At 43.4% G+C, this 25755-nt stretch overlaps 1 protein-coding gene across 1 annotated transcript in view; it reads left to right on the top strand.

Annotated features, from left to right (window-relative positions):
• LOC120062165 (probable E3 ubiquitin-protein ligase MID2) overlaps positions 1-25755 on the top strand; it is a 96487-nt gene that overhangs the window by 2762 nt on the left and 67970 nt on the right. Inside the window, exon 2 of the mRNA XM_039011971.1 lies at positions 4697-4792. Within this exon, the coding sequence (XP_038867899.1) occupies positions 4757-4792 (36 nt within the window). The 5' untranslated portion in view covers positions 4697-4756. The remainder of the gene's footprint in view (positions 1-4696; positions 4793-25755) is intronic.

Raw genomic sequence — 25755 nt, 5'->3', positions numbered from 1 at the left:
ACCCTCTGACTAACCCACTAACTGTCTGGGATCTAACCCCTCTGACTAACCCCATAACTGTCTGGGATCTCAACCCTCTGACTAACCCACTAACTGTCTGGGATCTAACCCCTCTGACTAACCCACTAACTGTCAGGGAACTCAACCCTCTGATTAACCCACTAACTGTCTGGGATCTCAACCCTCTGACTAACCCACTAACTGTCTGGGATCTAACCCCTCTGACTAACCCACTAACTGTCAGGGATCTCAACCCTCTGATTAACCCACTAACTGTATGGGATCTCAACCTTCTGACTAACCCACTAACTGTCTGGGATCTCAACCCTCTGACTAACCCACTAACTGTCTGGGATCTAACCCCTCTGACTAACTCACTAACTGTCTGGGATCTTACCCTCTGACTAACCCACTAACTGTCTGGGATCTAACCCCTCTGACTAACCCACTAACTGTCTGGGATCTCAACCCTCTGACTAACCCACTAACTGCCTGGGATCTCAACCCTCTGACTAACCCACTAACTGTCAGGGATCTCAACCCTCTGACTAACCCACTAACTGTCTGGGATCTCAATCCTCTGACTAACCCACTAACTGTCTGGGATCTCAACCCTCTGACTAACCCACTAACTGTCTGGGATCTAACCCCTCTGACTAACCCACTAACTGTCTGGGATCTCAACCCTCTGACTAACCCACTAACTGCCTGGGATCTCAACCCTCTGACTAACCCACTAACTGCCTGGGATCTCAACCCTCTGACTAACCCACTAACTGTCTGGGATCTAACCCCTCTGACTAACCCACTAACTGTCTGGGATCTCAACCCTCTGACTAACCCACTAACTGTCTGGGATCTCAACCCTCTGACTAACCCACTAACTGTCTGGGATCTCAACCCTCTGACTAACCCACTAACTGTCTGGGATCTAACCCCTCTGACTAACCCACTAACTGTCTGGGATCTCAACCCTCTGACTAACCCACTAACTGTGTGGGATCTCAATCCTCTGACTAACCCACTGTCTGGGATCTCAACCCTCTGACTAACCCACTAACTGCCTGGGATCTCAACCCTCTGACTAACCCACTAACTGTCAGGGATCTCAACCCTCTGACTAACCCACTAACTGTCTGGGATCTAACCCCTCTGACTAACCCACTAACTGTCAGGGATCTCAACCCTCTGATTAACCCACTAACTGTCAGGGATCTCAACCCTCTGACTAACCCACTAACTGTCTGGGATCTAACCCCTCTGACTAACCCACTAACTGTCAGGGATCTCAACCCTCTGATTAACCCACTAACTGTCTGGGATCTCAACCCTCTGACTAACCCACTAACTGTCAGGGATCTCAACCCTCTGACTAACCCACTAACTGTCTGGGATCTCAACCCTCTGACTAACTCACTAACTGTCAGGGATCTCAACCCTCTGACTAACCCACTAACTGTCTGGGATCTAACCCCTCTGATTAACCCACTAACTGTCTGGGATCTCAACCCTCTGACTAACCCACTAACTGTCTGGGATCTAACCCCTCTGACTAACCCCATAACTGTCTGGGATCTCAACCCTCTGACTAACCCACTAACTGTCTGGGATCTAACCCCTCTGACTAACCCACTAACTGTCAGGGAACTCAACCCTCTGATTAACCCACTAACTGTCTGGGATCTCAACCCTCTGACTAACCCACTAACTGTCTGGGATCTAACCCCTCTGACTAACCCACTAACTGTCAGGGATCTCAACCCTCTGATTAACCCACTAACTGTATGGGATCTCAACCTTCTGACTAACCCACTAACTGTCTGGGATCTCAACCCTCTGACTAACCCACTAACTGTCTGGGATCTAACCCCTCTGACTAACTCACTAACTGTCTGGGATCTTACCCTCTGACTAACCCACTAACTGTCTGGGATCTAACCCCTCTGACTAACCCACTAACTGTCTGGGATCTCAACCCTCTGACTAACCCACTAACTGCCTGGGATCTCAACCCTCTGACTAACCCACTAACTGTCAGGGATCTCAACCCTCTGACTAACCCACTAACTGTCTGGGATCTCAATCCTCTGACTAACCCACTAACTGTCTGGGATCTCAACCCTCTGACTAACCCACTAACTGTCTGGGATCTAACCCCTCTGACTAACCCACTAACTGTCTGGGATCTCAACCCTCTGACTAACCCACTAACTGCCTGGGATCTCAACCCTCTGACTAACCCACTAACTGCCTGGGATCTCAACCCTCTGACTAACCCACTAACTGTCTGGGATCTAACCCCTCTGACTAACCCACTAACTGTCTGGGATCTCAACCCTCTGACTAACCCACTAACTGTCTGGGATCTCAACCCTCTGACTAACCCACTAACTGTCTGGGATCTCAACCCTCTGACTAACCCACTAACTGTCTGGGATCTAACCCCTCTGACTAACCCACTAACTGTCTGGGATCTCAACCCTCTGACTAACCCACTAACTGTGTGGGATCTCAATCCTCTGACTAACCCACTGTCTGGGATCTCAACCCTCTGACTAACCCACTAACTGCCTGGGATCTCAACCCTCTGACTAACCCACTAACTGTCAGGGATCTCAACCCTCTGACTAACCCACTAACTGTCTGGGATCTAACCCCTCTGACTAACCCACTAACTGTCTGGGATCTCAACCCTCTGACTAACCCACTAACTGTCTGGGATCTAACCCCTCTGACTAACTCACTAACTGTCTGGGATCTCAACCCTCTGACTAACCCACTAACTGTCTGGGATCTAACCCCTCTGACTAACCCACTAACTGTCTGGGATCTCAACCCTCTGACTAACCCACTAACTGTCTGGGATCTAACCCCTCTGACTAACTCACTAACTGTCTGGGATCTCAACCCTCTGACTAACCCACTAACTGTCTGGGATCTAACCCCTCTGACTAACTCACTAACTGTCTGGGATCTCAACCCTCTGACTAACTCACTAACTGTCTGGGATCAAAACCCTCTGACTAACTCACTAACTGTCTGGGATCTCAACCCTCTGACTAACTCACTAACTGTCTGGGATCTCAACCCTCTGACTAACCCACTAACTGTCTGGGATCTAACCCCTCTGACTAACCCACTAACTGTCAGGGATCTCAACCCTCTGACTAACCCACTAACTGTCAGGGATCTCAACCCTCTGACTAACCCACTAACTGTCTGGGATCTCAACCCTCTGACTAACCCACTAACTGTGTGGGATCTCAACCCTCTGACTAACCCACTAACTGTCTGGGATCTCAACCTCACTCAGCACTATTGAATGTTGTAAATGTAGCTAGATAGTATTCTGAATATTTCTACAGAACTATTCTGATGCTCTCTCTCTCTATCGTTCAAGGTTATCTTGTGTTATCTGTTATCTCTCAGAACTGAATATTGGCTTTGGTTTGGACGGCTGCTGGTATCTTACAGTATAAATACAATGCTTTATTTGGGAACCCTAACCTGTAGTTCAGATGGTTTATTGGGGAACTCTAACCTGTATTTCAGATGGTTTATTGAGGAACTGTAACCTGTAGTTCAGATGGTTTATTGAGGAACTGTAATCTGTAGTTCAGATGGTTTATTGGGGAACTCTAACCTGTAGTTCAGATGGTTTATTGAGGAACTGTAACCTGTAGTTCAGATGGTTTATTGGGGAACTGTAACCTGTAGTTCAGATGGTTTATTGGGGAACTGTAACCTGTAGTTCAGATGGTTTATTGGGAACTCTAACCTGTAGTTCAGATGGTTTATTGGGGAACTGTAACCTGTAGTTCAGATGGTTTATTGGGGAACTGTAACCTGTAGTTCAGATGGTTTATTGGGAACTCTAACCTGTAGTTCAGATGGTTTATTGAGGAACTCTAACCTGTAGTTCAGATGGTTTATTGAGGAACTGTAACCTGTAGTTCAGATGGTTTATTGAGGAACTGTAACCTGTAGTTCAGATGGTTTATTGAGGAACTGTAACCTGTAGTTCAGATGGTTTATTGAGGAACTGTAACCTGTAGTTCAGATGGTTTATTGGGAACTGTAACCTGTAGTTCAGATGGTTTATTGAGGAACTGTAATCTGTAGTTCAGATGGTTTATTGGGGAACTGTAACCTGTAGTTCAGATGGTTTATTGGGGAACTGTAACCTGTAGTTCAGATGGTTTATTGAGGAACTGTAATCTGTAGTTCAGATGGTTTATTGAGGAACTGTAACCTGTAGTTCAGATGGTTTATTGAGGAACTGTAATCTGTAGTTCAGATGGTTTATTGGGGAACTCTAACCTGTAGTTCAGATGGTTTATTGGGAACTGTAATCTGTAGTTCAGATGGTTTATTGGGAACTGTAATCTGTAGTTCAGATGGTTTATTGGGGAACTCTAACCTGTAGTTCAGATGGTTTATTGGGAACTGTAATCTGTAGTTCAGATGGTTTATTGAGGAACTGTAATCTGTAGTTCAGATGGAAATGTAGAGAAATGACGGCCGATGTTCAGTGGTCAGAGACAATAGGATGGTCATACACTGCACATGGCCAACGTTCCTGTTAGTCTGTTTTCCCCCTTTCGAGCAAAGCCAAATTAAAGGTGCATTTGGGTATTTCTTCCTGGTTCCCTTCTTTTATATCTCACTGGCCTGTTCCTCTGCCTGTCCCAAACAGCAAACCCTGGAGAACAACCTCACCAACCTGGTGAAGAGAAACAGTGAGCTGGAGAACCAGATGGCCAAACTCATCCAGATCTGTCAACAGGTTGAGGTGAGTCTAGGGCTGTTGTTGTGACCGTATTACCACTACACCAGCAGTCATGAGTCATGACCGCAGTCAAATTCCATGTGACCGTTGAGTCACGGTTATCTCCTCTTATGCATTCTGGACATGCTTTGGTATTACCCAACTCGCTAGCTAATGGTCTGGTACTCAGGGCTCTGTTGTCCCTCTAACCACTCTGACGTCAATGCAAATGCCATCGAAAATCACATCAAAACACTTATCATCAAAACAGTATCCTGCTTTTCAATGTGAAGAAAGAAGTTCAACAACAGGTTGAAACTGAGTGGAAAACACGGTCCTTGGATGTTGTTTGAAAGCCAAACACAAGGATATTGCCAGCGCTTTCTGAGATGATAATTAATTAATTGAAGATGTTGCATGTAGAACACCCGAGCGTATAAGAGCTTATGAATAGGCCTATCTGTGATCTCAAACCCCCCCAATTAAAAAATTAAATAAATAATGATTGGGTTGTTATACGATACAATAGTCTATTGCCTATTACGCACAGCTGAAAAACATTAGAACCAACATAGATTTAAGATGTCTTTGGGACATAATTGGTCTAGCCTATATTTCAAAAGTAAACAAATTCTAGTAATGGCCTTTGAGTGTGGACTGTATTATTATGCATACTGGATGGACTGGTTGCCTTCTACTACTCTCTACACGTTCTAGTCAGGGAGAGAAGGTAGAGCCCGAGACCATGCTGTTGGTTCACTGATTGTGCAGTGTGCTTACAGAGTTAGCCTGCAATTATAGTGAATTTGTATTTTACTTTGAATAGCCTAGTAACAGGGAATTGTTTATATTTTCATAATTAATAATAGGCTGACACATTACCTTTTAGCTACAGAATATCTCACCACCTTGCGTTTCCATCTCCTCCTCTCTCTCTCTCTCCTTCAGCCCTGTCTCGAGCGTGCAGAGAGAGGGTCTCTCAACAGTTTCATAAGATATGTTTAGTTGTGATAACATGTTACTATCGATGTTCCCGAAACAGATTTCATTAGGTTTCCCACATGAAGTTAGCTGCAGGAACAGGGTTGGAGAGACCGTGGCATACAGAGTTAGCTTCAGGAACAGGGTTGGAGAGCCCGTGGCATACAGAGTTAGCTGCAGGAACAGGGTTGGAGAGCCCGTGGCATACAGAGTTAGCTGCAGGAACAGGGTTGGAGAGCCCGTGGCATACAGAGTTAGCTTCAGGAACAGGGTTGGAGAGCCCATGGCATACAGAGTTAGCTTCAGGAACAGGGTTGGAGAGCCCATGGCATACAGAGTTAGCTGCAGGAACAGGGTTGGCGAGCCCGTGGCATACAGAGTTAGCTGCAGGAACAGGGTTGGAGAGCCCATGGCATACAGAGTTAGCTGCAGGAACAGGGTTGGAGAGCCCATGGCATACAGAGTTAGCTGCAGGAACAGGGTTGGAGAGCCCGTGGCATACAGAGTTAGCTGCAGGAACAGGGTTGGAGAGCCCATGGCATACAGAGTTAGCTGCAGGAACAGGGTTGGAGAGCCCGTGGCATACAGCGTTCGGGTGTAATATCTGAATGCTCCTGAAACAGTGGTTGATGCTTGGAGTGAAATAAACCCAGACATTTCTATATGAAATCTTGTGTGAAAGCAGAGTTTTTGATGGTTGCCACTGAATAGAGGAGGATCCCAGCAGCTAATATGTTTACGGTAGCTTGTCCGACATGATTGAAAAACGAACACGCCTCCATTCGAGTGCATACGGGAGACATGTCATTTTTCCCCTGCCCCTGTTCCTGCCTATTTGATAATGGTCCATTATACTTTAAATCTAAACTAATTGTACATAATTAGCAAAGAAAAGATTAAATAGAGTCTGATGGGTGTGCGTCCTGCCTAAGAACAGCCCTTAGCCGTGGCCAAATACCACACCCCCTCGGGCCTTATTGCTTAATTATATTCTTCTTAATATAAAATCATATCTTTATAAAATAATGTCACAGGAATTATAAGCATATATTGTCTGCTAAATTAACAAGTCTACAGCCGATGGCACAGAGCACAGCCAGATAACATACAGTAGACCAACTCATATTCTGTTCTTCTGAAATTAATTTTCTTCCTATCATAATGTTTCTTTAGACCTGCCTAAAATAAATAATGCATTTATTGTGATGGTGAATATTAATTAGATGTATTATTGCTTTTTTTTAAATGTTGATGTTCCAAAGGCAGCTTTTATGCGTGGAGGCTTGGAGATGCTAAACGTGTTTATGTTAAGTCATGGTCAACCGGCATGCATTTGCATGACAATAACTGTCTGACAAAATGGCATGACCTTCACAACCCTAGGTGATTATCTCAGTCAGATCTGTCAACAGGCAGAGGTGAGTCAGTCAGTAAAATCTGTCAACAGGCAGAGGTGATTCAGTCAGTAAAATCTGTCAACAGGCAGAGGTGATTCAGTCAGTAAAATCTGTCAACAGGCAGAGGTGAGTCAGTCAGTAAAATCTGTCAACAGGTAGAGGTGAGACAGTCTCAGTCATATCTGTGAACAGGTGAAAGTGAGTCAGTCAATCAGATCTGTCAACAGGTGAAGGTGAGTCAGTCAGTCAGATCTGTCAACAGGTGAAGGTGAGTCAGTCAGTCAGATCTGTCAACAGGTGAAGGTGAGTCTGCAACTACAAAAATTCCCAGGGTTTCCAGATGGCTCCGGAACCAAAACAATGAAATCCTTGATCTCATTCCAGTCAGATTCCACTGTTATATCAGGTTGACATCACATGATTTAATACGCCTTGCTTATTCCCTCCTACAGTGCCTACATTCCCCCAATTGCAAAATTTCACATCACAGATACTGCTGGTAGGCATCTGAATGCAATGCCTTGTGGGGAATCCTCCAACTGGGAAACAGTATTGAACTTTGGTGTATCTGCTGATGTCTCTGTTAAGTGTGTACTGTGGTGGTAAATCTGTAATCAACAGTCAGAGTCAGAGAGACAGGAGCGAGTAAATACTGATGACTAAGTAAAATGGTGTCCATGAGAGAACAACCCTCCATTTTAACATTGGACAGAAACTCAATTTACAAATCTCTATCTCTGCACAGCTTCAACCAATGAGGAGGGACAGTGTCAGGCTAAGCATCAAGGATAGAGCCAGCCATGGTTCAGGGTGGAAGTGTATGTCTGTCTGTGCACGTCTGTCAGTCCGTCCGTCCCCAGAGCTGAGGGAACTGAGCTGTATAATCAATCGAGGGATATTGGTTTGTTAATGACATTTCAGGCTTCTAGAGGAGTGATGCTGTCCAATATTTACCATCTCAGGCTTCTAGAGGAGTGATGCTGTCCAATATTTACCATCTCCGGCTTCTAGAGTAGTGATGCTGTCCAATATTTACCATCTCAGGCTGCTAGAGTAGTGATGCTGTCCAATATTTACCATCTCAGGCTTCTAGAGTAGTGATGCTGTCCAATATTTACCATTTCAGGCTTCTAGAGGAGTGATGCTGTCCAATATTTACCATCTCCGGCTTCTAGAGGAGTGATGCTGTCCAATATTTACCATCTCAGGCTTCTAGAGGAGTGATGCTGTCCAATATTTACCATCTCAGGCTTCTAGAGTAGTGATGCTGTCCAATATTTACTATCTCAGGCTTCTAGAGGAGTGATGCTGTCCAATATTTACCATCTCAGGCTTCTAGAGTAGTGATGCTGTCCAATATTTACCATCTCAGGCTTCTAGAGTAGTGATGCTGTCCAATATTTACCATCTCAGGCTTCTAGAGTAGTGATGCTGTCCAATATTTACAATCTCAGGCTTCTAGAGTAGTGATGCTGTCCAATATTTACCATCTCAGGCTGCTAGAGTAGTGATGCTGTCCAATATTTACCATCTCAGGCTTCTAGAGGAGTGATGCTGTCCAATATTTACCATCTCAGGCTTCTAGAGTAGTGATGCTGTCCAATATTTACCATCTCAGGCTTCTAGAGTAGTGATGCTGTCCAATATTTACCATTTCAGGCTTCTAGGGTAGTGATGCTGTCCAATATTTACCATCTCAGGCTTCTAGAGGAGTGATGCTGTCCAATATTTACAATCTCAGGCTTCTAGAGTAGTGATGCTGTCCAATATTTACCATCTCAGGCTTCTAGAGTAGTGATGCTGTCCAATATTTACCATCTCAGGCTTCTAGAGTAGTGATGCTGTCCAATATTTACCATTTCAGGCTTCTAGAGTAGTGATGCTGTCCAATATTTACCATCTCAGGCTGCTAGAGTAGTGATGCTGTCCAATATTTACCATCTCAGGCTTCTAGAGGAGTGATGCTGTCCAATATTTACCATCTCAGGCTTCTAGAGTAGTGATGCTGTCCAATATTTACCATCTCAGGCTTCTAGAGTAGTGATGCTGTCCAATATTTACCATCTCAGGCTGCTATAGTAGTGATGCTGTCCAATATTTACCATCTCAGGCTTTTAGAGTAGTGATGCTGTCCACTATTTACCATCTCAGGCTTCTAGAGTAGTGATGCTGTCCAATATTTACCATCTCAGGCTTCTAGAGTAGTGATGCTGTCCAATATTTACCATTTCAGGCTTCTAGAGTAGTGATGCTGTCCAATATTTACCATCTCAGGCTTCTAGAGTAGTGATGCTGTCCAATATTTACCATCTCAGGCTTCTAGAGTAGTGATGCTGTCCAATATTTACCATCTCAGGCTGCTAGAGTGGTGATGCTGTCCAATATTTACCATCTCAGGCTTCTAGAGTAGTGATGCTGTCCAATATTTACCATCTCAGGCTTCTAGAGTAGTGATGCTGTCCAATATTTACCATCTCAGGCTGCTGGAGTAGTGATGCTGTCCAATATTTACCATCTCAGGCTTTTAGAGTAGTGATGCTGTCCAGTATTTACCATCTCAGGCTTCTAGAGTAGTGATGCTGTCCAATATTTACCATCTCAGGCTTCTAGAGTAGTGATGCTGTCCAATATTTACCATCTCAGGCTTCTAGAGGAGTGATGCTGTCCAATATTTACCATCTCAGGCTTCTAGAGGAGTGATGCTGTCCAATATTTACCATCTCAGGCTTCTAGAGTAGTGATGCTGTCCAATATTTACCATCTCAGGCTGCTAGAGTAGTGATGCTGTCCAATATTTACCATCTTAGTCTTCTAGAGTAGTGATGCTGTCCAATATTTACCATCTCAGGCTTCTAGGGGAGTGATGCTGTCCAATATTTACCATCTCAGGCTGCTAGAGTAGTGATGCTGTCCAATATTTACCATCTCAGGCTTTTAGAGTAGTGATGCTGTCCAATATTTACCATCTCAGGCTTCTAGAGGAGTGATGCTGTCCAATATTTACCATCTCAGGCTTTTAGAGTAGTGATGCTGTCCAATATTTACCATCTCAGGCTTCTAGAGTAGTGATGCTGTCCAATATTTACCATCTCAGGCTGCTAGAGTAGTGATGCTGTCCAATATTTACCATCTCAGGCTGCTAGAGTAGTGATGCTGTCCAATATTTACCATCTCAGGCTTCTAGAGTAGTGATGCTGTCCAATATTTACCATCTCAGGCTGCTAGAGTAGTGATGCTGTCCAATATTTACCATCTCAGGCTTTTAGAGTAGTGATGCTGTCCAATATTTACCATCTCAGGCTTCTAGAGTAGTGATGCTGTCCAATATTTACCATCTCAGGCTTCTAGAGTAGTGATGCTGTCCAATATTTACCATCTCAGGCTTCTAGAGGAGTGATGCTGTCCAATATTTACCATCTCAGGCTTCTAGAGGAGTGATGCTGTCCAATATTTACCATCTCAGGCTTCTAGAGTAGTGATGCTGTCCAATATTTACCATCTCAGGCTGCTAGAGTAGTGATGCTGTCCAATATTTACCATCTTAGTCTTCTAGAGTAGTGATGGTGTCCAATATTTACCATCTCAGGCTGCTAGAGTAGTGATGCTGTCCAATATTTACCATCTCAGGCTGCTAGAGTAGTGATGCTGTCCAATATTTACCATCTTAGTCTTCTAGAGTAGTGATGCTGTCCAATATTTACCATCTTAGTCTTCTAGAGATGTGATGCTGTCCAATATTTACTATCTCAGGCTTCTAGAGTAGTGATGCTGTCCAATATTTACCATCTCAGGCTGCTAGAGTAGTGATGCTGTCCAATATTTACCAACTTAGTCTTCTAGAGTAGTGATGCTGTCAATATTTACCATCTTAGTCTTCTAGAGTAGTGATGCTGTCCAATATTTACCATCTCAGGCTGCTAGAGTAGTGATGCTGTCCAATATTTACCATCATAGTCTTCTAGAGTAGTGATGCTGTCCAATATTTACCATCTTAGTCTTCTAGAGATGTGATGCTGTCCAATATTTACTATCTCAGGCTTCTAGAGTAGTGATGCTGTCCAATATTTACCATCTCAGGCTGCTAGAGTAGTGATGCTGTCCAATATTTACCAACGTAGTCTTCTAGAGTAGTGATGCTGTCAATATTTACCATCTTAGTCTTCTAGAGTAGTGATGCTGTCCAATATTTACCATCTCAGGCTGCTAGAGTAGTGATGCTGTCCAATATTTACCATCTCAGGCTGCTAGAGTAGTGATGCTGTCCAATATTTACCATCATAGTCTTCTAGAGTAGTGATGCTGTCCAATATTTACCATCTTAGTCTTCTAGAGTAGTGATGCTGTCCAATATTTACCATCTTAGTCTTCTAGAGTAGTGATGCTGTCCAATATTTACTATCTCAGGCTTCTAGAGTAGTGATGCTGTCCAATATTTACCTCCTGAGTCTGAGGCTGGGACCCAAATGGCACCCTAATCCCTATATAGTGCACTACTTTTGACCAGGGCCCATAGGTAATAGGGGTGCCATTCAGTAATCTCAGAACTATTGAGAACCACACACTGAAACGATGCCTTTTCTTTGGACCTTGACTTTTACAATACCCAGATGCTCTACCTCAAAACCAAAAAAATGACATTCAAACATTGTCGTGAGATCTTCTCCGTGCTTTCATACAGTAACCTTTCAAAAATGACTATCGTCATCACACCTGGAAGAGGAGTAAGTTCTAGGACAACTACTTGACCCCGAGTCTGACAAAATGGCCGCTGCGCTGCAGCTTATCATAAGACAATGTTATTTCATAGTCATGAGATCTTCTCTGTACAGTCCCCCGGATCCAGAATGTACAGTATTACACAGAGCCATGAGTGCCGCGGAACTCCCTTCCATCTTATAAAGCGCAAGTGAACAGCAAAACCTGGTTTCAAAACACAAATGAAGGTAACACCTCACGGTACAACGCCTCTGTTCACAGTGACCTTCTGGTTGTGTGTATGTATTGACATGCATGTGGAACTGATAGATACACACACACTACATAGTAATGTTTTTAAACTTATTTACATTTTTTTTAAACTATTTTGTCTGTAATGTATTTTTCGTTATGAGTCAGACCCCCAGTAAGAATAGCTGTCGCCATTGGCAGCTAGATCCTAATAAATGAAATCAAAATAACCTTTTAAAGGTGACAGCCATTATAACTCAAAAAAAGGAGTTACTGTTACCTTAGAAACAGCTATTAGTAAGAACTGTCACAATGAGAGACTTCACCTCACCTTGTTATGAAGAAGATTGTTATTTCAGCACTCCAGCTTTGGAGTAGATCAAGGTCTTGGAGTTTTGTACAGCACTGCAAGTGGCTGCAGGTTATCAGTCCTCACCTGAAGTAACCTCAACTGTTTGCTGAGGAGTTATTTATCTCCCGGCCTGTTCCCAACAACAACCTTTCATTTCAGTTATATTCTCTCCCAGTCTGTTCCCGGTGAAGTCTTTCATTCGAAGGGTTAGCGATTTAAGGAGAGGGTGACAGGGTCAGCTATACAGAGATATAGATCACTCGTCAGAGGGTGACAGGGGTCAGATATACAGAGATATAGATCACTAGTCAGAGGGTGACAGGGTCAGCTATACGGAGATATAGATCACTAGTCAGAGGGTGACAGGGTCAGATATACAGAGATATAGATCACTAGTCAGAGGGTGACAGGGGTCAGATATACAGAGATATAGATCACTAGTCAGAGGGTGACAGGGTCAGATATACAGAGCTATAGATCTCTGTGTTATGGAGAACCACAGGAATCATTCAAATCAAATCAAATCAAGTTTATTTTATATAGCCCTTCGTACATCAGCTAATATCTCGAAGTGCTGTACAGAAACCCAGCCTAAAACCCCAAACAGCAAGCAATGCAGGTGTAGAAGCACGGTGGCTAGGAAAAACTCCCTAGAAAGGCCAAAACCTAGGAAGAAACCTAGAGCGGAACCAGGCTATGAGGGGTGGCCAGTCCTCTTCTGGCTGTGCCGGGTGGAGATTATAACAGAACATGGCCAAGATGTTCAAAATGTTCATAAGTGACAAGCATGGTCAAATAATAATCAGGAATAAATGTCAGTTGGTTTTTCATAGCCGATCATTAAGAGTTGAAAACAGCAGGTCTGGGACAGGTAGGGGTTCCATAACCGCAGGCAGAACAGTTGAAACTGGAATAGCAGCAAGGCCAGGTGGACTGGGGACAGCAAGGAGTCATCATGCCCGGTAGTCCTGACGTATGGTCCTAGGGCTCAGGTCCTCCGAGAGAGAGAAAGAAAGAGAGAAGGAGAGAATTAGAGAGAGCCAAGATTTTCAAAATGTTCATAAATGACAAGCATGGTCAAATAATAATCAGGAATAAATGTCAGTTGGCTTTTCATAGCCGATCATTAAGAGTTGTAAGCAGCAGGTCTGGGACAGGTAGGGGTTCCATAACCGCAGGCAGAACAGTTGAAACTGGAACAGCAGCAAGGCCAGGTGGACTGGGGACAGCAAGGAGTCATCATGCCCGGTAGTGCTGACGTATGGTCCTAGGGCTCAGGTTCTCCGAGAGAGAGAAAGAAAGAGAGAAGGAGAGAATTAGAGAGAGCATACTTAAATTCACACAGGACACTGGATAAGACAGGAGAAGTACTCCAGATATAACCAACTGACCCTAGCCCCCCGACACATAAACTACTGCAGCATAAATACTGGAGGCTGAGACAGGAGGGGTCAGGAGACACTGTGGCCCCATCCGATGATACCCCCGGACAGGGCCAAACAGGAAGGATATAACCTCACCCACTTTGCCAAAGCACAGCCCCCGCACCACTAGAGGGATATCTTCAACCACCAACTTACAATCCTGAGACAAGGCCGAGTATAGCCCACAAAGATCTCCACCACAGCACAAACCAAGGGGGGGCGCCAACCCAGACAGGAAGATCACGTCAGTAACTCAACCCACTCAAGTGACGCACCCCTCCTAGGGACGGCATGAAAGAGCACCAGTAAGCCAGTGACTCAGCCCCTGTAATAGGGTTAGAGGCAGAGAATCCCAGTGGAGAGAGGGGAACCGGCCAGGCAGAGACAGCAAGGGCGGTTCGTTGCTCCAGAGCCTTTCCGTTCACCTTCACACTCCTGGGCCAGACTACACTCAATCATATGACCTACTGAAGAGATAAGTCTTCAGTAAAGACTTAAAGGTTGAGACCGAGCCTGCGTCTCTCACATGGGTAGGCAGACCGTTCCATAAAAATGGAGATCTATAGGAGAAAGCCCTGCCTCCAGCTGTTTGCTTAGAAATTCTAGGGACAATTAGGAGGCCTGCGTCTTGTGACCGTAGCGTACGTGTAGGTATGTATGGCAGGACCAACTCGGAAAGATAGGTAGGAGCAAGCCCATGTAACGCTTTATAGGTTAACAGTAAAACCTTGAAATCAGCCCTTGCCTTAACAGGAAGCCAGTGTAGGGAAGCTAGCACTGGAGTAATATGATCAAATTTCTTGGTTCTAATCAGGATTCTAGCAGCCGTATTTAGCACTAACTGAAGTTTATTTAGTGCTTTATCCGGGTAGCCGGAAAGTAGAGCATTGCAGTAGTCTAACCTAGAAGTAACAAATGCATGGATTAATTTTTCTGCATCATTTTTGGACAGAAAATTTCTGATTTTTGCAATGTTACGTAGATGGAAAAAAGCTGTCCTTGAAACTGTCTTGATATGTTCGTCAAAAGAGAGATCAGGGTCAAGAGTAACGCTGAGGTCCTTCACAGTTTTATTTGAGACGACTTTACAACCATCAAGATTAATTGTCAGATTTAACAGAAGATCTCTTTGTTTCTTGGGACCTAGAACAAGCATCTCTGTTTTGTCCGAGTTTAAAAGTAGAAAGTTTTCAGCCATCCACTTCCTTATGTCTGAAACACAGGCTTCTAGCGAGGGCAATTTTGGGGCTTCACCATGTTTCATTGAAATGTACAGCTGTGTGTCATCCGCATAGCAGTGAAAGTTAACATTATGTTTTCGAATAACATCCCCAAGAGGTAAAATATATAGTGAAAGCAATAGTGGTCCTAAAACGGAACCTTGAGGAACACCGAAATGTACAGTTGATTTGTCAGAGGACAAACCATTCACAGAGACAAACTGATATCTTTCCGACAGATAAGATCTAAACCAGGCCAGAACTTGTCCGTGTAGACCAATTTGGGTTTCCAGTCTCTCCAAAAGAATGTGGTGATCGATGGTATCAAAGGCAGCACTAAGGTCTAGTAGCACGAGGACAGATGCAGAGCCTCGGTCTGACGCCATTAAAAGGTCATTTACCACCTTCACAAGTGCAGTCTCAGTGCTATAATGGGGTCTAAAACCAGACTGAAGCATTTCGTATACATTGTTTGTCTTCAGGAAGGCAGTGAGTTGCTGCGCAACAGCTTTTTCTAACATTTTTGAGAGGAATGGAAGATTCGATATAGGCCGATAGTTTTTTATATTTTCCGGGTCAAGGTTTGGCTTTTTCAAGAGAGGCTTTATTACTGCCACTTTTAGTGAGTTTGGTACACATCCGGTGGATAGAGAGCCGTTTATTATGTTCAACATAGGAGGGCCAAGCACATGAAGCAGCTGTTTAAGTAGTTTAGTTGGAATAGGATCCAGTATGCAGCTTGAAGGTTTAGAGGCCATGATTATTTTCATCATTGTGTCAAGAGATATAGTACTAAAACACTTAACACTCAACATCCCAGGCCCTGGCAGAGCTGTGCAGATCCAGTACAGCTAAGCCCTGGAGGAATACGCAGATTTAAAGAGGTGTCCGTAATTTGCTTTCTAATGATCATGATCTTTTCCTCAAAGAAGTTCGGGAATTTATTACTGCTGAAGTGAAAGCCATCCTCTCTTGGGGAATGCTGCTTTTTAGTTAGCTTTGCAACAGTATCAAAAATAAATTTTGGATTGTTCTTATTTTCCTCAATTAAGTTGGAAAAGTAGGATGATCGAGCAGCAGTGAGGGCTCTTCGATACTGCACGGTACTGTCTTTCCAAGCTAGTCGGAAGACTTCCAGTTTGGTGTGGCGCCATTTCCGTTCCAATTTTCTGGAAGCTTGCTTCAGAGCTCGGGTATTTTCTGTATACCAGGGAGCTAGTTTCTTATGACAAATGTTTTTCGTTTTTAGGGGTGCAACTGCATCTAGGGTATTGTGCAAGGTTAAATTGAGTTCCTCAGTTAGGTGGTTAACTGATTTTTGTCCTCTGACGTCCTTGGGTAGGCAGAAGGAGTCTGGAAGGGCATCAAGGAATTTTTGTGTTGTCTAAGAATTTATAGCACGACTTTTGATGCTCCTTGGTTGGGGTCTGAGCAGATTATTTGTTGCGATTGCAAACGTAATAAAATGGTGGTCTGATAGTCCAGGATTATGAGGAAAAACATTAAGATCTACAACATTTATTCCATGGGACAAAACTAGGTCCAGAGAATGACTGTGGCAGTGAGTAGGTCCAGAGACATGTTGGACAAAACCCACTGAGTCGATGATGGCTCCGAAAGCCTTTTGGAGTGGGTCTGTGGACTTCTCCATATGAATATTAAAATCACCAAAAATTAGAATATGATCTGCTATGACTACAAGGTCCGATAGGAATTCAGGGAACTCAGAGAGGAACGCTGTATATGGCCCAGGAGGCCTGTAAACAGTAGCTATAAAAAAGTGATTGAGTAGGCTGCATAGATTTCATGACTAGAAGCTCAAAAGACGAAAACGTCTTTTTTTTTTTTTTTATTGAAATTTGCTATCGTAAATGTTAGCAACACCTCCGTCTTTGCGGGATGCACGGGGGATATGGTCACTAGTGTAACCAGGAGGTGAGGCCTCATTTAACACAGTAAATTCATCAGGCTTAAGCCATGTTTCAGTCAGGCCAATCACATCAAGATTATGATCAGTGATTAGTTCATTGACTATAACTGCCTTTGAAGTGAGGGATCTAACATTAAGTAACCCTATTTTGAGATGTGAGGTATCACGATCTCTTTCAATAATGTCAGGAATGGAGGAGGTCTTTATCCTAATGAGATTGCTAAGGCGAACACCGCCATGTTTAGTTTTGCCCAACCTAGGTCGAGGCACAGACACAGTCTCAATGGGGATGGCTGAGCTGACTACACTGACTATGCTAGTGGCAGACTCCACTAAGCTGGCAGGTTGGCTAACAGCCTGCTGCCTGGCCTGCACCCTATTTCATTGTGGAGCTAGAGGAGTTAGAGCCCTGTCTATGTTGGTAGATAAGATGAGAGCACCCCTCCAGCTAGGATGGAGTCCGTCACTCCTGAGCAGGTCAGGCTTGGTCCTGTTTGTGGGTGAGTCCCAGAAAGAGGGCCAATTATCTACAAATTCTATCTTTTGGGAGGGGCAGAAAACAGTTTTCAACCAGCGATTGAGTTGTGAGACTCTGCTGTAGAGCTCGTCACTCCCCCTAACTGGGAGGGGGCCAGAGACAATTACTCGATGCCGACACATCTTTCTAGCTGATTTACACGCTGAAGCTATGTTGTGCTTGGTGACCTCTGACTGTTTCATCCTAACATCGTTGGTGCCGACGTGGATAACAATATCTCTATACTCTCTACACTCGCCAGTTTTAGCTTTAGCCAGCACCATCTTCAGATTAGCCTTAACGTCGGTAGCCCTGCCCCCTGGTAAACAGTGTATGATCGCTGGGTGATTCGTTTTAAGTCTAATACTGCGGGTAATGGAGTCGCCAATGACTAGGGTTTTCAATTTGTCAGAGCTAATGGTGGGAGCCTTCGGCGTCTCAGACCCCGTAACGGGAGGAGTAGAGACAAGAGAAGACTCGGCCTCAGACTCCGACTCGCTACTTAATGGGGAAAACCGGTTGAAAGTTTCTGTCGGCTGAATGAGCGACACCAGTTGAGCATTCCTACAGCATTTCCCTCCAGAAGCCATGAGAAAGTTGTCCGGCTGCGGGGACTGTGCGGAGGGATTTATACTAACGTTACTATCTGTACTTACTGGTGGCACAGACGCTGTTTCATCCTTTCCTACACTGAAATTACCCTTGCCTAACGATTGCGTCTGAAGCTGGGCTTGCAGCACAGCTATCCTCGCCGTAAGGCGTTCGTTCTCCTGTATAATATGAGTACAGCGACTGCAATTAGAAGACATCATGTTAATGTTACTACTTAGCTTCGGCTGTTGAAAGTGCTGACGAACCATGTCCAGATAAAGCATCCGGAGTGAAAAAGTTGAATGAGGGAAAAAAGTTGTGATGGAAAAACTAAAAATATAAATGGTAATTAAAAAGAAAAAAAAAACGTAAAGTTGTCAGCTAGCAAAGTAAGGTTGGCAACAAAACGCACAGCAACACGTCTGCAAATTCAGACATAATCCCTCCTGCTCCTTCAGACCATCAGATTAAATTATAGAGAGAAAACTGTCCATAAAAAGTGTTTGTCTTCCCTCCACTTCTCCCCTGTCTCCCAACCTCCACATCTCCCCTGTCTCCCAACCTCCACATCTCCCCTGTCTCCCAACCTCCACATCTCCCCTGTCTCCCAACCTCCACTTCTCCCCTGTCTCCCAACCTCCACATCTCCCCTGTCTCCCAACCTCCACATCTCCCCTGTCTCCCAACCTCCACTTCTCCCCTGTCTCCCAACCTCCACATCTCCCCTGTCTCCCAACCTCCACATCTCCCCTGTCTCCCAACCTCCACTTCTCCCCTGTCTCCCAACCTCCACTTCTCCCCTGTCTCCCAACCTCCACTTCTCCCCTGTCTCCCAACCTCCACTTCTCCCCTGTCTCCCAACCTCCACTTCTCCCCTGTCTCCCAACCTCCACTTCTCCACTGTCTCCCAACTTGTGTCCTCCTCCTCTGCCTACATACAGATACGGCTTAGCAACAATCTGTTCCTCTTGTATTCATAATGAATGATTTAGCTATGCGACCGACTTGGCCATGAAGAGAACGTGTTAAAACAAACTGTTAAAAGCTCATTATCAATGTAAAAAATTAATTGACTTATGGATGCTAGTTGCTAGCTATTCTCTGGTGTGATGTTTGTGTGAAACGCTTGGTTATTCTGAAGAGAACCATAGTATACCTTCTGTGGGGTAATGCTAATGCACTACGCTAATGAAAATAGGGTGTGTGTGTGTGTGTGTGTGTGTGTGTGTGTGTGTGTGTGTGTGTGTGTGTGTGTGTGTGTGTGTGTGTGTGTGTGTGTGTGTGTGTGTGTGTGTGTGTGTGTGTGTGTGTGTGTGTGTGTGTGTGTGTGTGTGTGTGTGTGTGTTTCTGTTTCTTCCCAGAAGCCTCCCTGCTAGGAGGAGATAGGAGAGTGCTTTGTCTCTGTTCTGTAACACTTCATGCAGGGAGAAAGGAGGGTGAAACACAGCTCACTAATAATGCATCACAACAACAGAGGACTGACTGGCTGCATGGGGCGCTATACAGTTCTGGTGTGACCTGGATTTTTCTGTTGTTGCTGCATTGCATACAGTTATCTCTCTCCAAGATGATATGATCAAAACGAGGACAGTGAATCTGCCGGTGGGTTCTATGGTGGTGGCATAGCAATGCTGCTTTCAGTTATATCTGCCTTCAGTTATATCTGCCTTCAGTTATATCTGCCTTCAGTTATATCTGCCCTCAGTTATATCTGCTTTCAGTTATATCTGCCTTCAGTTATATCTGCCTTCAGCTGCCTTCAGTTATATCTGCCTTCAGTTATATCTGCCTTCAGCTATATCTGCCTTCAGTTATATCTGCCTTCTGCTATACCTGCCTTCAGTTATAGTATATCTGCCTTCAGTTATATCTGCCTTCTGCTATATCTGCCTTCAGTTATATCTGCCTTCAGTTATATCTGCCTTCTGCTATATCTGCCTTCTGCTATATCTGCCTTCAGTTATATCTGCCTTCTGCTATACCTGCCTTCAGTTATATCTGCCTTCTGCTATACCTGCCTTCAGTTATATCTGCCTTCAGTTATATCTGCCCTCAGTTATATCTGCTTTCAGTTATATCTGCCTTCAGTTATATCTGCCTTCAGCTGCCTTCAGTTATATCTGCCTTCAGTTATATCTGCCTTCAGCTATATCTGCCTTCAGTTATATCTGCCTTCTGCTATACCTGCCTTCAGTTATAGTATATCTGCCTTCAGTTATATCTGCCTTCTGCTATATCTGCCTTCAGTTATATCTGCCTTCAGTTATATCTGCCTTCTGCTATATCTGCCTTCTGCTATATCTGCCTTCAGTTATATCTGCCTTCTGCTATACCTGCCTTCAGTTATATCTGCCTTCTGCTATACCTGCCTTCAGTTATATCTGCCTTCAGTTATATCTGCCTTCAGTTATATCTGCCTTCAGTTATAGTATAGCTGCCTTCAGCTATATCTGCCTTGTTATATCTGCCTTCAGTTATATCTGCCTTCAGTTATATCTGCCTTCAGCTGTATCTGCCTTCAGTTATAGTATATCTGCCTTCAGCTATATCTGCCTTCAGCTATATCTGCCTTCAGTTATATCTGCCTTCAGTTATATCTGCCTTCAGCTATATCTGCCTTCAGTTATAGTATATCTGCCTTCAGCTATATCTGCCTTCAGCTATATCTGCCTTCAGTTATATCTGCCTTCTGCTATACCTACCTTCAGTTATAGTATATCTGCCTTCAGCTATATCTGCCTTCAGTTATAGCTGCCTTCTGCTATACCTACCTTCAGTTATAGTATATCTGCATTCAGTTATATCTGCCTTCAGTTATATCTGCCTTCAGTTATATCTGCCTTCAGCTATATCTGCCTTCAGTTATAGTATATCTGCCTTCAGCTATATCTGCCTTCAGTTATATCTGCCTTGTTATATCTGCCTTGTTATATCTGCCTTCAGTTATATCTGCCTTCAGTTATATCTACCTTCAGTTATATCTGCCTTCAGCTATATCTGCCTTCAGTTATAGTATATGGTCCCGTGTGGCTCAGTTGGTAGAGCATGGCGCTTGCAACGCCAGGGTTGTGGGTTCATTCCCCACGGGGGGACCAGGATGAATATGGTTGAATATGTATGAACTTTCCAATTTGTAAGTCGCTCTGGATAAGAGCGTCTGCTAAATGACTTAAATGTAAAAATGTAAATGTATATCTGCCTTCAGCTATATCTGCCTTCAGTTATATCTGCCTTGTTATATCTGCCTTGTTATATCTGCCTTCAGTTATATCTGCCTTCAGTTGTATCTACCTTCAGTTATATCTGCCTTCAGTTATATCTGCCTTCAGTTATATCTGCCTTCAGCTATATCTGCCTTCAGTTATATCTGCCTTCAGCTATATCTGCCTTCAGCTATATCTGCCTTCAGTTATATCTGCCTTCAGTTATATCTACCTTCAGTTATATCTGCCTTCAGCTATATCTGCCTTCAGCTATATCTACCTTCAGTTATATCTACCTTCAGTTATATCTGCCTTGTTATATCTGCCTTCAGCTATATCTGCCTTCAGCTATATCTGCCTTCAGTTATATCTGCCTTCAGTTATATCTACCTTCAGTTATATCTGCCTTCAGCTATATCTACCTTCAGTTATATCTGCCTTCTGCTATACCTACCTTCAGTTATAGTATATCTACCTTCATCTATATCTACCTTCAGTTATATCTACCTTCAGTTATATCTGCCTTCAGCTATATCTGCCTTCAGTTATATCTACCTTCAGTTATATCTACCTTCAGCTATATCTACCTTCAGTTATATCTGCCTTCAGTTATATCTGCCTTCAGCTATATCTGCCTTCAGCTATATCTGCCTTCAGTTATATCTGCCTTCAGTTATATCTACCTTCAGTTATATCTGCCTTCAGCTATATCTACCTTCAGTTATATCTGCCTTCTGCTATACCTACCTTCAGTTATAGTATATCTACCTTCATCTATATCTACCTTCAGTTATATCTACCTTCAGTTATATCTGCCTTCAGCTATATCTGCCTTCAGTTATATCTGCCTTCAGTTATATCTGCCTTCAGTTATATCTGCCTTCAGTTATATCTGCCTTCAGCTATATCTACCTTCAGTTATATCTGCCTTCAGCTATATCTACCTTCAGTTATATCTGCCTTAAGTTATATCTACCTTCAGTTATATCTACCTTCAGCTATATCTACCTTCAGTTATGTCTGCCTTCAGTTATATCTACCTTCAGTTATATCTGCCTTCTGCTATACCTACCTTCAGTTATAGTATATCTACCTTCAGCTATATCTACCTTCAGTTATATCTGCCTTCAGCTATATCTACCTTCAGTTATATCTGCCTTCTGCTATACCTACCTTCAGCTATATCTGCCTTCAGCTATATCTGCCTTCAGCTATAGCTGCCTTCAGTTATATCTGCCTTCAGTTATATCTGCCTTCAGTTATATCTACCTTCAGCTGCCTTCAGTTATATCTACCTTCAGCTATATCTACCTTCAGTTATATCTGCCTTCAGCTATATCTGCCTTCAGTTATATCTGCCTTCAGTTATATCTGCCTTCAGTTATATCTGCCTTCAGCTATATCTGCCTTCAGTTATATCTGCCTTCAGCTATATCTGCCTTCAGTTATATCTGCCTTCAGCTATATCTACCTTCAGTTATATCTGCCTTCAGCTATATCTACCTTCAGCTATATCTACCTTCAGCTATATCTACCTTCAGTTATATCTACCTTCAGTTATATCTGCCTTCAGTTATATCTGCCTTCAGCTATATCTGCCTTCAGCTATATCTGCCTTCAGTTATATCTGCCTTCAGCTATATCTGCCTTCAGTTATATCTGCCTTCAGCTATATCTACCTTCAGTTATATCTGCCTTCAGCTATATCTGCCTTCAGTTATATCTGCCTTCAGTTATATCTGCCTTCAGTTATATCTGCCTTCAGCTATATCTGCCTTCAGCTATATCTGCCTTCAGCTATATCTACTTTCAGTTATATCTGCCTTCAGCTATATCTGCCTTCAGTTATATCTGCCTTCAGTTATATCTGCCTTCAGCTATATCTGCCTTCAGTTATATCTGCCTTCAGCTATATCTGCCTTCAGTTATATCTGCCTTCAGTTATATCTGCCTTCAGCTATATCTGCCTTCAGTTATATCTGCCTTCAGCTATATCTGCCTTCAGTTATATCTGCCTTCAGTTATATCTGCCTTCAGTTATAGTTTGACAGAGACCCTCATTTATAAGCTGATGATTGTTTTTCTCCAGAGTTTTTTTTCTTTAACAATAGTTTGAATGTATCTTGGTTTTGTCTGTGTGTTTAGGTTAGATTGTGTTGGTAGTATAATCGACTTGGTGATGTGTACAGTACGCTGGATGTTTAGTTGACATATGCCACAGCCATCCATATTTGAACAGATCTCATTGGTCTTTTTGCTGGGGAGTGCAGGACAGGACAGGGAGGTCTCTAGTGACTTGTGGATGTGCACTTAGTCACTCTCTGCATTCTGAATCCTGTTTAATCTGTCAGGCTGGAGGAGAGACCAGCACTAATCACTTCTGTGACAAACATCAGCCTCTCACCATGAATCCTTTGCTCTTCTCCGCTCCGTTCTGCTCGCGTTAAAGGCCCAGTCCGCAATTTTCAACAAAAAAACAACTAAACAAAACAGCAGCTCCCCCACTTGTTTTCTTGCTATAAATCAATTGGTGTACATCATTGATTTAAATGATCAAGAACGCCTTTAAATAATCACAGAGTGGGCCTTTAAAAGAACCCAGACCCTCATTCTGTTATCTGGGGCTGCGTGCTGTTTCCTTTGTACTCTCTTTCACCTTTTATATATCAGTCTTTCAGCACTTCACACAACACAGTGGGTTACCAGGTGTTCCCCCCCTGTCTCCCTGTGTGTGAGTAGATATCAGTGTTTTCACTGAGACGTGTTGCTACTGCTGTTGTGGTTTAATGAGAGAGCTGAGATCATCAATAAAACATGATACACCCCAGCCAGCGGGTGTTGTCTGTCTGTCTGTCTGTCTGTCTCTGTGTGTGTGTGTGGTGTGTGTGTGTGTGTGTGTGTGTGTGTGTGTGTGTGTGTGTGTGTGTGTGTGTGTGTGTGTGTGTGTGTGTGTGTGTGTGTGTGTGTGTGTGTGTGTGTGTGTGTGTGTGTGTGCGAGAGAGAGACTGTGTGTACATGTGTGTGTACATGTGTGTGTAGGCATATAAGAGAGAGACCTTGCTGCAGAAGATATGAGAGAACATGATGATAGAGATAAGAGTGATGAGAGAACACCAGACAGACAGACAGACGTACAGACAGACAGAGGTACAGACAGACAGATAGTATTAGGTCCCCGACAAAAAATAAATATATTGATTGTCTGTTCTTTCAACCAATCGATTGGTTGAAAATTTAAAACGTGTTTAATAAAATCAACGATATATGCCACAAGAGAACGGGCTCGTGGTAATGGCTGGAGCGGAATCAGTGGAATGGTATCAAATACATCAAAAGCATGGTTTCCATGGTTTCCATGTGTTTGATGCCATTCCATTTGCTTCGTTCCAGACATTATTATGAGCCGTCCTCCCCTTCAGCAGCCTTCTCTGATATATGCATTGAGCTTGTCTGATGCTTTAACCACACTGTTTGAAGAAATTAGACACAAATGACTCAAGAGGGAGCCAGAGATTCAGATAACCAGAAGAGAAAAGCCTTAACCTGACCGGACCATCCTCCTCCTGCTCCTGCTGGCTTCCACAGATTCTGCCATTACTCTCCTGAAGTTGACTGTAATAGGCAACTTTTCTCATGTTGAACGCCGATTTATCTTACCATTTCTACCCGATCTGCGTGCCAGTTATGGTTTTCATATGCACATTTTCGTGGAACGGTTTAATTTAAATTTATAATAACGTCTTCGTATTTTCAAAATCATTTTCACATGGTTAATCAAAATTCTATCTAAATCTAAATGAAAATGATACAAACCTAAAAAGTTACTTCTATTGTCATTACCAACTGTGTAAAGCCTATAAATAAAACAAATAAAACCATTGAAGCCTGCAGATAGAAAATATCCCGATAAAAATAAATATCCTATAAATCACATTGGCTAAAACATGGCCTGTCTGCAACCAACTTGAAACATTGTATTAACTTGGATAAGGCTTGAATCTTTCACTAGCAAACTTGCAACATTGTATAAAATATTCTGTCAGTGAATTTGGGACAGACACAGCTGTAGGCTATTTGCGCAAGGGATAAGAAGTAATCAAGTAGGCCTATTTTATGACGTTTCCACTGGATCAGAGCCTGACATTTTTACCTTTCACACTGAGTGGTTATCGAAAGGGAGAGAACTGGAAAGATTTTTCAAATACATTGAGGAACTATTGTCATTCTCAACGGATGTAAAAACACACTTTGTTTGCTTGACGTTTGAGGTGAAGAAAACATTACTTTGAGAAGCTCCACAGCTCATTAGTGGTGGTGCGTTAAGCCAATCAGAAATACTATCAGATCCCCAAATGGCCACATTTATATGTCTACATTTGCGAGCTGGCCAGATAGCCTATAGGCCTACTTCTAGGTGTAAATCAG

This window comes from Salvelinus namaycush, chromosome 17, assembly GCF_016432855.1.
Source record: "Salvelinus namaycush isolate Seneca chromosome 17, SaNama_1.0, whole genome shotgun sequence".
NCBI lineage: Eukaryota > Metazoa > Chordata > Actinopteri > Salmoniformes > Salmonidae > Salvelinus > Salvelinus namaycush.
This window is presented reverse-complemented; position numbering and strand designations above follow the sequence as displayed.